The following is a 12,907-nucleotide window of genomic DNA, read 5'->3' on the forward strand; positions in this document are numbered from 1 at the left end:
TATACATTTAACTTTTCTAGAATATTTTCTTCATCAATTTTGATAATTTCAGGAAATCACAAGAAGCTAATGATGGAATTATATTTTTTTTCTGTACCTAATTGATAGTGAAAGGATCATTAATCTTGATTCTAGAAACATCTTCCAGAGAAGAGGTAATTCCAGTTTATTTCCTGTTGCTAACAAGTAGTCTGCTATCTGAAGTCTCACATTAGAATAATAATCCATGGCCCAGGATAAATTAGTTCAATAAGCAGTGAAAAGCATGGGCAAATAAGTTACCTTCAATTGGAATAAGTCTTTTCCAGACAGTATGTTGTACTTAGAACATTGTGTTGACATATATCTCTTAGAGCAATAACAAGATTTTAGGTATTTCACAGTAGTCTCCTCTTACCTGCATTTTAAAATGCCAATTGTTTTAATTACCCATGGAAACTGTGGTCTGGAAATGTTGAATAGAATATTTCATAAATAAATATGCTATAAATTACATAATCTTCATGGAGTAGGATGAGATTGTGTGGTACCTGTTTAGTTTTACCTGAAACTTGAATCATACTATTTTTTTTTTTTGGTCTTTTTGAGACAGAGTCTCCCTGTAGCCCCAGCTACTGTCCTGGAGCTCATTATGGAGACCAGGCTGGCCTTGAACTCAGTATTCTTGTAAGTGAAAAAAATACAAATTTTTTCTTTAGTTTTTGTTTTTAAGGGATATCATGAAATAGTTTGATTTTTACATGGCCTCCCTGTAGCCCCAGCTGTCCTGGATCTCATTATGTAGACCAGGCTGGCCTTGAACTCACAGGGATCTGCCTGCCTCTGCCTCCTGAGTGCTGGGATTAAAGCTTTCTTTAGTGCGTGCCACCACGCCTGGCCCTGAATCATACATTATCCTATATTTTATCCACTGCTAGTCACTTAGAAGCCATCTTTGATGTTGGTCCACTGTCATGGTAGCTCAGTGCTTATATTCAAATAACACATATCATATTCCCTTATCAATGGTTCAGCACACCAGAGTCACTTTTTCTCTGTACTTCGACCAGTTGTAAATCTCTGTAGTAACTACTGTCCACTGAAAAGAAAAGCTTTGATCAAGGCTGTGAGTGCACTAATCTATGGGTACTGTTTCTAATTTTAAGACAATGATCATCTTTATCAATGTTTTACTATGATTTTCATTTTCAAGGAAATTTTAATCCCCTTAATTGAGGCAGAACTGTTTTATCACAGAAATAAACCAAAGCTATGTCTGCTTTCATCATACTAAGGATAAGATTTCTATAGCTTTGGCAATTCATGTAAATTGGAATTTTGTATTTAACAAACTCTTTAAAATATGTCAGAATATAGTGTCTTTGGAAACAATGCACTAGTTGCTATAAAACTAAGAATTTCACATGAAATTCTCATCCTTAAATTTCAAACCATTGAAATCTAATATAATTACTCTATATTTCATAAAATCAAACCTGTACATTAGCTTTAAGAGTTTTATAGTAATGGAAGAAGCAGTGGAAGAACCCATGTTGATCCTTTGTTACATTATTGATGTTTTTACTAAATTGGGTAATTTATCTTGTCATGTCACAATTAATTAAAAGTGTTCTTTAAAGTCAAATACTTTTCCGTTTTCTCTGTTGAAGAAAGAAAAAAAACACATCTACAAGTTTAGTTTTAAATTTCTGTCCTGTACAATTTTATTATGTGGTAACACGCAGTCAATGACAAGGACTGACCAGTGACAGGGGAACAAGACAGATGTGGGTACATGGCATTGAGATGCTCTCTTGGCATAAGGAAAATTTCAATTGAATGTGACAATGAATGAAGTACTGTGCACATGCTTTGTGAATCATTTTCAACACAGTATTCCAATCAGCAATCATAAAGCCATGCAATTTACAGGGCCAAACTAAACAAAATGCTATTTTATGAGATCTTTTACTGTTTATATCTACAAAGAAGATGCTACTGTGAAGAGACAGAACAATTACAGAGACAGAAATACCATCATAAACAGTGACATGAATTATACCAGGAGATAATGCTTTAGAATTAAGACAAAAACATAGCAGAATGGAAGACTGAATTTATCCTTTTAACTTCATAATAAATTATTTTCTCCTGACTAAAGTAAAAAATGAATAAGATACACTTTACAGATAAAGTGTAAGATAAAGTGTAAGAAAAGAGATGCTAGTAGATAAGAGAGATCAACACATTAGTGAACACTGGAGATGACTAAGGTAAGAATCAAGGGTTAGTACAGGCAGGGGGCCACATAACACATCAGGAAGAGAAAGAACTCTCAAAGGACAAGCCTCCTAAGTTGACACAGGGGGCTTCCCCACTGTGTGTCTGACCATCATTTGTCACCTTTCCAGAACCCCATCTTCTAGCCCCCAGCAGGCACACAAAGCTTAGGATGAGCTTCGTGAGACATGACTCTCAAGTGTGAACAAAGAGAAGGCTGCCAAGAATTGAGAAAGCCTTTAATATGACAGGGAGGAGGCCAAAGAAACTAATAACAACATCAACACCAAAACAAATCAAAACAAAATTACTGAGAAAAAGAATCAATGCATCAAGAAGCAGGACAACTCCAAATGTTATGAGGGAGGAAAGAAAAGACACAGAGTCAGATCCTACTTCTTAAAGTTTCTCGAACCTAGTGCCATCAGAGAGGGACTAAGCTGTGGGGAACATTTCCTATTCAAACTGTAAGGGGCTGGCAGGCAGCTGAGAGGAGAAATGGACAAACCTACAATGGTAATGCCTTCCCTTCTGCAACTGACAGAGCTGCTAACAAGAAAATCAGCAAAGATACAAACTAAATACAACCAAACAACAGGATCTCATTGACAGAAAACTTTACCCAACTAATGGAGTATACACAATTTTCCCAAGTACTCAAGGACTGCTCAACAAGATAGGCCATACTATGGGGCATGAAGCAGCTTTCAATACATTTCAAATGAATTAAATCATACAGTGTGTGTTTTTGACAAGAGTAAAATCTAACTAAAATTCAATAACAGAAAGACAATAGGAGAACAAAGGACACACAATCCATCAAATAAGAATATGGCATGCAATAAAAAACAAATCAGAGAACAAGAATATGTTCTCAGAAACTGGTAAAATCCCACTGCATAATTCAAAGCGCTCAATTGCAGAATCAGAAGACAATCTTGAGGAAAATTTCATAAGGCAGAACAACAACAACAACAAAAAAAGGTGTTTAAAGCTAGGCAAAGAAAGTTTCCAGCATCAGTCCAGCAACAAGTATACTAGATGGAGCAAATGGAAAAGAAAGTAGGAGAACATCATTACACTGTGGCTGCAAGGACATTCCCCAGAAGAGATGTGAGCCTGAAACAGCTGTAAGATTAAAACGATATGAGTACAAAGGCCCATTTTAGAACACCAGGGATAAAGGATGTGATTTCTGTAGAAGGTAGGTAGACGGTGTGGCTGTTATGAAGGATTGTCTTTCTAGTGGACTTATATTTGAATGACAACAGACTTCTCAACAATGATAAAGGTAACAGAACATGGAGCAATGCATTTTATACAATAAATAATAAAAGAATTCCAACTAGAATTCTATTCTACCCACAACGTAAGCTAAGGAGATAGAAGGGATATTTTAGTTATATCAGAAAAAAATACTTCCTACATTCTATTCCTAAAATGTCAGGAAAAGGAAAAAATAAAATAGGTATTACGGTTCGCTTTTCTGATGCTGTTATTAAGCACTGACCAAAAGCAACTTAGGAAAGGAAAGGGTTTATTTCAGCTTATGCTTTCAGGACACACTGTCCATCATTTAGGGAAGCCAGGGCAGAAGCCAAGCAGGAACTAAAGCAGAAACCATGAAGGAATGCTGCTTACTGGCTAATGCTCTGGCTCAAGCTCAGCCAGCTTTCCTTTTTCTTTTTTTCTATTACTTATTCATTCTTCGATTAATTTCATACACTGCGCCCCCCTCCCCAAAGTCCTTCCAGACTCACCCTGTTTCCCTACCCAACTTTGTGTTCTGATTTTTAAAGACCATCAAGTTTAATGTGTGCTGTGTCAAGTTGACAATAAAAACTAACCACAGCAGGGAACCTAATTCTCAGAATTCAGCCTCAGATTCTAGCTTCTGTTGGTGGCACTATGGAAAGAGGCATAGGGAAATCTGAAGCCTGGATAAGATGCAAGTAGTCAACATGCAGTGGGCATGGTGAGAATCCAGTTCGGGTAGAAGAGGGTTGATGTCTCCAGAAAAGTTCCTCATGTGTGGTAACAGTTGAGAAGAGTTTTCAGTGTTAATGGCATGGCAACTAAGCAAAAGTAGACTGAGGCTAATCCAAGCAGGGGCTGAGTCCAGGCAAATTCCTGATGGAGGGATTTGCACTCTAAGTAGTGATACAATCAGGGCTACTTATTAAAAACCCAGCCAGTGGTATTTTCCACAATGTTGTGCTACCTGAACAAAGCCTAACTCGTAGTTGTTTAGACCAAGAGTGAGCACAGTCTGTTCTCAGAACTGTTCTGATTTCTCTAGGAACTGTTCTTCCAACAAAAGGCATACTCTCTTTTCTAATTTAAACAGTACATCCAACATGATATGAAGAAGGAAATGAGAAACTCTGTCTTCTCAGAAAAGAATGTTCCTTTTCAACTCCTACTGAACCAGAGTAGCATACAAAACCACAAGCATGTTATCTGTCTAAATCCATGTGTTGCTTTGAAGCACACAGTGTGGATAATTTGTTCCTTTCAATTTTTGTGCTTTTAGCAATGATATTTTCACAAGACAAACACACATGCACGCATGCATGCAGGCACACAGGCATGCACACATGCACGTGCACACCCACATTATTCTTGACCAGGGACAAGGAAGAATCATGAATGAGAAATGGACATAATCTAATATTAATGTTATTTGTTTAGCTTAGCTTGTAGAAGTTGATTACAAGAGGAGCCTAAGACCTAGTAAGATAGTTTACATTCTAAAGAAGCCCAAACAGTGTTAAGTGATCTCAAAACAAAAGATTAACTTTGGTTACAAGATTAGGAAAGATAGGATACATTCCCAGAAAAAAAAAAAAAAAATCATTCCCATATCAGCCCAAGAGGAAGGAGAGTAGATGAGGAAATGTTTTCCCCGCAGAAGGGCAGCCTAAGGAGACAGGATCAGAGAGCAGGAACCCAAAGATTTCCCATTTGCCTCAATTAAAATGAAGAGCTATGAAATGACTCCAGCAACACATGAACAACTTAAGGAGAAAACTGAAAGCTGTGCTTCCAATGCCTCCTTCTGGGGCAGTGCTTTCCCAGGTGTCAGAATGATACATGGCCTGTCTACAGCAACTTCTCAACTATACTGGCCTTTCTTTACTGCTGTAGTATGATTGTTTTGTTTTAAAAAATAACTTAAATGTTCTTACCAATTTACTGATGCATGTGAACATATGTGTTGGTATGGTATATGGGTGTGTTTGTGTGTGTGTGTTCCAATTCATTGATTTCATCTTTTGGTAAGCTATTTCTTCCACTTCTGTAATTATTTAAGCATTTAAAACATTGGAATGAGTAGAAATTTTTCTATTCTTTCTTGCTATGTAAACTATAAATTTTTATATATAGTTGTACACTAACTATAGCCTTCTCATTTAGGTCTAGACTTTCTGGGACTCAATACTTCATTCTCTTTGTTCTTATAGTTGCTTAAATTCACTTATGAATGACTGGCATCTGTTGAAGATGATTAGCTTTTTTTTTCCTTCAACAATTCTTGTCTTACTGCATTTTGATCAGAGAATGCACTGAATTGTTTTAGTTTGGATACTTTATTGAGTCATCTATGGTTTTACTGTGATGTTCTGAAAAGTGTTTTTAAACATATTTATTCTGTTTTACCTTGGCATTTAGCTTTCAATTTTCTTATTTTTAATCATGTTATTTAGAGTGTAGATATCCTTCTTTCTGCTTGGTTTATTTTATCTACCATTGTCTGAAATGAATGTGTTAAAGGCTCCTTATATTATCCTGTTCCTCTTTATATTATATACAGTTAGTCTTTCAGGACTACGATGTTTTATTACTTAGTACTAAGGACCTATGTCTGAAGTAGCACAAAAAGATTAAGTTCAAGGCCATTTTGAGCTACATAGCTACACTTATACACTTTGATTTTGTCCCTAAAAATACAAAACAGATAAACAGACACATACCTATTATAATCACTTGGGAATTCTGACCTTTATTTTTGCAATTTTTTAATTAAATTTTTGAGATTTTCATACAATATAGTTTGATGGCATTTAGATCCACTCCCCTCTATGCACCTTTCCCCACTGCCCCCTGCCCAATTCAATGAACTTTTTACATACATAACATGGCTTATGGAGTATTACCCATGTCCCCTAATGTCTTTCAGTATGGATCCATGTATTGAGCCCACCAAGCGTCTCAACCCTGCCAGACACTGTTTTTCCCCTTCTCAGTAGCCCTCAATTACCAAAACTTCCCCAGGTTGAGCTGGAATTTCTTACCCACTTCCCAGTGTCTATGCTGGGACTTTGTCTAATTTGAGTTTTTATAGGACTTGTACATGCTGTCACCATTGCTGTTTGTTCATATGAGTAAATGAGCAGGCGTCTGGAAGACTCTGCCTCTCTGTGCCTCTCTGACTCTTACAAACTTTCTGCCTCCTCTTCTACAATGATCCCTGAGCCTTCGGAGGCAGAGGTTTGAAATAGCTGTCCTATTCAGGAATAAGCACTCTCTAGTCACTTGTTCTCTACAAAGTGCCTAATTGTGGGTCTCTGAGTTAATCACCGTCTGCTGCACAAGGAAACTTCTCTGGTGAGAGCTAAGAGATGCATTCATCCTAAATGTAATGGTTGCATTGAAGATGTGTTACTTATGGTTAAGTGTCTCACAGACACCTATTCTCTGAATTTGACCAATTCTGGAGCTCTGCAATAGTCTCCATGTGTTGCAGAAGCTTCTTTGATGAGAGATGAAAGGTGCACTTGTCTGCAAAAATGAGGATGTATATTTAGAATACAGCAAGATATTACATTGGTCTAGGGATGTGGCAAAAGTAGAAAACAGCAAATTGCCCCCATTTAGATATAAGAAAACTTAAGTCAAGAGAGATGGTCTGCTCCATAGCATATAAGTGACAGGTTTGAGCCTCAAACTTGGGCATCAAATTTGGGCCAGTCTAAATCTTGAACATGAATAGAGAGAGAGAAATAGAGAGACAGACAGACACACACAGAGAGAGAGAGAGACACAGACAGACACACACACACAGAGAGACACACACACACACACACAGACACACAGGAAAAAAATTATCTGAAGTGATTTCCGTCTTTATTTTGGAACTGAAAAAATGATTACATGTAAACTCCACTTCGAGTCTGACATGATCTAAGTACACAAAGAACACTCAAGATCATCTCAGATGAATCTGAAACCCCCACTTCTGAACAGGAGATGTTGCTTTGTGTTTGGGCAATATATTAGCTCTGTGTGCCTTGCGTCCCACTCACTTGCAATGGGACAGAGGCCTTCATGCCATAACACCACCTGGCTCTACATATAAAGAATACAATTATTAGTTCCCAAATAAATTGCCTTATACCTTTCATAATATAGTGGTAGATCATGCCTCCCAGACAGTTCTACTCCTTTAGGAAAAAAAAGACTTCTATTCAATCCTGGACCCTGGCTCAAAAGTGAGTTTGTACCTTGTAACCCGAATGTGGCCAACTTTAAATATTTCTATGTTTACAAATACACCTAGGTCAATCTGTTTGTTATGTAAATTCATTCAAATAGAAAGTAAATTGTATGAAAATAATGTGTTAAAACTTCTATTTTCATATAGGTAAGAACTGATGCAATTTCTTCCAAGTAAGGGCCTGTTCAGATTCTATACGAACTCCAAACAGCCTTGAATATTGTTGTTAACCCCTTGACTGTTTTAACGAAAAGGAAAATAATCCTGATTAAATCTTTTTTAAAAGGACATGCAGGGTACACCTGTTCTATCAGAGTGGTGAATTATTTTCAAATGTCTTCAGTGGCATTTTAATGTCACTATTCTTGTCAGCAGAACAGAGACACTGACAACTTGTTTTAAGGAGATTGTTTACTATCTTTCAAAACACCAGCCCTTCAATATCAAAACTAGAAATTCTGACATGAAAAGTAAAAACAAAGCTCACTGCTTGCGAGCACTTGGCAGATTGGGAGTGTTTCACAGAAATGGAGCTGACCGCCCCTTCCCTTGTAGCAGACTTCGGAGTCTTCATGCTTCCCCAGGCTTTGAAGCAGGAACCAGTCATTTTATATAAGCCTTAATGCAACTGGAGGGGATTGTGTTCTTTTCTTTTAAAATATAAGACTATTTGCTTAACAATCTAGAGACTGCAAGAAGCATCTTGCAGAAGACGTCTTTCTGGTAAAGTTAGAAATCTATACCAAGAGGAAAAAGTACTCTTTTGTTTTGGAATATGTAAGTTTTCTCTTTACAATTTGTCAGGAAAAACTCCAGCTACAAAAGCGTGTATCTGGATTTGGGAAAGCCGGGATATTTTAAAATTCTCATCTTTATCACTTTTTTGATATATAAGAACAAAGTTTTTAATGATCACTTTGGATGTGAGATGACAAGTTTCTAGCAGGCTTATGAACGTGTGTGTAAGCACAGGTACATGTGGATATACATCTATGTATGTGAACAGACACTACCAATAACAGGAAATGAAGGTGAGTATTTAGTAAACTTTTAGAGCTATGCAACGTTTAGGCCTCAATAAAAGAAAGAACATGAAAACAAACCCCAAAGATGTGAGACAGTATTAAAATCACTTATTCAGTTAAATACAAGATGATTTAAATCAATTCTCAACTTACACACACACAATAAATTAATTAAATGATTAAAGCCAAAGTAGTGATGTTCAATCTGTGCTAGAGAGGGCCTACATTACCTGTGATCCCCCCTCCATTTTCTAAAGACTGCTATATCAACACTAATTCAACTGAGTAAGGCAGTATGCCCTTACTCATCTAGTATAAAATACTGATAAACAGAATTAAAACTATTGACTTTCTGTTCATAAATAAGCTTTCATTTTATTTACCTTATGGTTTTCCTTAAATGTCTTATAAATCCATTATAAACACATACATTTTAAAAATTCAGTTCTTAAATTTTTCTCTTTTTCTAAATTAAAGAGAAGATAATTAAAGATGCTCATATCTTATCATTTTTCATTTCTGAAGTCCTGGAATCCTGAAGTTTTTGAACACCTTGTTTTTACTTATTTGAGCCCTGCTCTGTTATAACCAGGTCTATAGCTGAATAAGAGCCATGACCCAAACAAACAGCCCAGAGTTGTTGGGAGACAGAACAATGTCTCATGACTCCAGACTCACTAACAATGGCCCCCTTTTCCTTACTGTCGCTCATCTTCAATATATTTTTCTTCTGTGCTTCATAGAATGCTTTTCTTTAGAATCGCCTTTATTTTTATATTCTAGTTTGTCCAATCCAACTTTGAAAAACTATTTTGATGAATAAAACAAGTCAAACCTCCTCCTATTAATGATTATTTAACACAAGTAAGAACATCAACTACGCTCTGTTTATATCATATTAGATAAGCAAGAGTTCAGGGAAGCTCCTGGACCAGGAAGAGCATGCCCACTGGGACTCTGGCTATCACCTCTTCAGAATCCAGTCAGGAAAGGTAAGCCAGGGAAGACTGGGGAAGCTGCAGGTGCTGAACTGTTCCTATATATCTGTTTTCTGAGCCCAGCACCCAGGAGGAGCATGTTCAGAGAGCTTTGTGGGAAGGATTGGCTGCAGGTTATGGCTTGGTTAATTTTGAAGACAACGACCTAAGTTGCAAAGGAAGCTCCAAGATGACCAGTTGTTACATTGTTGGGAGCTATTAATCCATTGTATACATTGAGCTGTGGCAGGCTTGCTTGTTTACTTAGAGTTTGTGTTTTGACCTAATCTGCCAGGTCAGGAGGAATGTGTTTATATGGTAGAGTTCACAACAAGTATTTGACTGCTCCTTGACCCTTAGATACAGGTGGGAAAGACAGCTGTTGAGACTAATTGAGTTCTTCTGTATAAAAGGGCAGAGCTGAAATAAACTGGGGCTGCAGTCTCTACTGACAGTCTTCCCAAGTATCTTTTCTCTGTCTCTTGTTTTTTCTTTCAATCCTCACTCCCCCTTTCAGGTACTGTCCGTCTTGGCCGGCTGGTACCAGCATTACATCAAGAAAAACTATCACTCAAAAAAATCTCTACGGAGAAGGCAGAATACTGTATGTGATTCCCTTGGGGAGGTCAAATGGAACTCTGTGATGGTGGAACTTCTTCACATAGGTGTTGTCTGGGACAACAGCCACTAGCCACATGTGGCCAGTGAGCAATTGAAACATAGCTGTGTGACTGGGGATTATGTTTTCATTCTATTTAATTTTAATGATTTAAACTCAAACAGACTCATGTGATCAATGAGCATCATATTGGACTTTGTAGGTGAGATTACACACACACACACACACACACACACACACACACACACACACAGCCCAAAGGGGATTGTCTATAGCTACACACTCCTGATAATGTCTGCAAAGTGGCTCTAACACCAACAGAGCCCTGACTGAATTCAGGCCACACTGATTCTAAAGGTCTCTCTGCTTCTCTTTTTGGCTTCCTCTCTTTGTCCTTCACTGTTTTTTTCTTTCCCTCATCAAAAACTAAGACATTTCCACAGCTCAAACTCTAGTCCTAATTCCTAAGCCCCATGAATTTCCACAAGTAATCAAGATGTCCTGACATCTTTAATTTCTTTCTTTTTAATGGGCACTCTAATATACCTTCTTAAGTGTTCGGATATCTACACAGATATTTGCATCTATGCAAACTATATCTTACAAGTTATCCTTGCTTCAATTCATTCAGAAACATTTTGAGCACTGATTTCTAAGGCTGCAGTCCCCTGATAAAGCAAGGGCTTCCTATACCGCATTTATATTCACGTAAGCAAAGGTTTTCTTGCTTCACATTTTACATGACTGATGCCTTTTTCTTTATATTTGTCTTTGATATTTGTAGGTAGACAAATTTGGTATTGGTTGTTTTCAGTTTTAATTTATGTTCTGATACTAGATCATTAATACTAATAACTCATTTGCATATCATTTAAAATTACTGGGGACAGAAAGAGCACTAAAAACATACATTTATTTTTATAAGTACCATCCACTCAGTATTTTTTAAACATGTAAAACAAGGAAAATAACTTACATTTATTTTATATTCCTTAACAGAATGATCTCTTCTCCAAACGAATAAAAAAGAGAGAAAAAGAAAATGAGGTAAACAGAAAACAGGATGGAAAAGGACAGTTTCTGGGATTCCATGGACAAAAGACAGCAATATAATGGAGATGATTTGGAACAGGGGTGAGATGGGGCGGATGAGTATACCAGACAGTGTATACTTGAGGAAAATCTTACACAGCAGAGACTCAGAGACTTGAAACAGGCTTAGAAAATGCCTCAGAACTCCAAGACTCTGGAAGGGCAGAGGTAGGCGGATTATAGGATTCATCAAGAAGGAGCCTCAGCTGGGCAAAAGGATAGTGAGAAGGCAGTAGGTGCCATGAATCCTGCTAGTCAGCATAATGTCCTCGTTCATCCCTGAAATAATTGTAGCAAGAAAAATCTTTACCTGTGGTGTCCTGCATAGCGTGGGCCACGGATATGGCCTTTTCCTCGGCACCCAGGAGTAGGACATACAGCTTGACCTGGTAGGGTTTTCATATCCTTTGCCCCTTCAGAAATAAAAGAACATACATTGAAAACTCTCTCATTGAAGAAATGGAAAGTCTAAAACATATAAATGAGTTCGTTGTGACTTTACAAATTAAAATAGACCATAACCAAAGTCCTGAGTACTGTGATGATTTATAAATTGATTTAGCAAAATGTCACTGCTGTAATAAATGATAGTACAGGAAGCTACTATGAGAGAAAGAGACATGCAGAGGCATTTATAGTGGTTTAAATGAGAAATGACCCCCATAGACTTGGGTATTTGAATGCTTGGTCACCAGTCAGTGATGTTGTTCGGGGAGGTTTAGGAAGGCTGGCCTTCCTGGAGGAAGTATGTCACTGGGGATGAGCTCTGAGAATTCATAAACTCATCTCACTTCTAGTTTGCTCTCTCTGCTGTGTGTTTGTGGTTGAAGATGTGATCTCTTAGCTTCCTGCTCATGACCTGCTGCCATACCTCCCTACTCAATATGGACTCTCCCTCTGGAAATTTAAGCCAAAATAAACTCTTCTACTGTTGCCTTTGGTCATGGTGTTTATCACAGCAACAGAAAAGTAACCAATACAACATTGACAAAATGTTTATAAAATAGAACGAGAACTTCCACTTATTTCTTTCAGGGATTAACAATGGCAGAGGCAACATTGCCACAAGTTAAAAATTTGAGTTGCTTTAATCTCCACAAACAAGGCAGTAAAGGGGATTCAGATACAGCACATACTCCCTAGCCATCAGGCTATCAATATTAGGCAACGAAAGAACTGACTTTTCCCCCAAGTCTCTCCCTTCTTTGTGTTCCCCTCCTGGCCTATACCACAACTACAGCGTACTATAGGAGAAGACTGAACTCTCCAGATGTGAGATGAATTCTGATAACCTCAAACCTCAAAATGAGCTTACCTTAAAGACGATCAGGACTAAAACCCCATGCCCTGCTCTGTGATTTTATTCACAGTCCTCCATCCCAACCTGAACATGCACAGAGAGAGAGAGAGAGAGAGAGAGAGAGAGAGAGAGAGAGAG

At 37.6% G+C, this 12,907-nt stretch overlaps 1 protein-coding gene across 1 annotated transcript in view; it reads right to left on the bottom strand.

The window, feature by feature from the left end:
* L3mbtl4 (L3MBTL histone methyl-lysine binding protein 4) overlaps nucleotides 1-12,907 on the bottom strand; it is a 354,152-nt gene that overhangs the window by 186,002 nt on the left and 155,243 nt on the right. The window contains exon 10 of the mRNA XM_008834704.1: nucleotides 11,780-11,882. Coding sequence (XP_008832926.1) covers nucleotides 11,780-11,882 — 103 coding nt within the window. The remainder of the gene's footprint in view (nucleotides 1-11,779; nucleotides 11,883-12,907) is intronic.

The sequence above is a fragment of the Nannospalax galili genome, unplaced genomic scaffold (genome assembly GCF_000622305.1).
Source record: "Nannospalax galili isolate Female #2095 unplaced genomic scaffold, S.galili_v1.0 scaffold155, whole genome shotgun sequence".
NCBI classification, from domain to species: Eukaryota; Metazoa; Chordata; class Mammalia; order Rodentia; family Spalacidae; genus Nannospalax; species Nannospalax galili.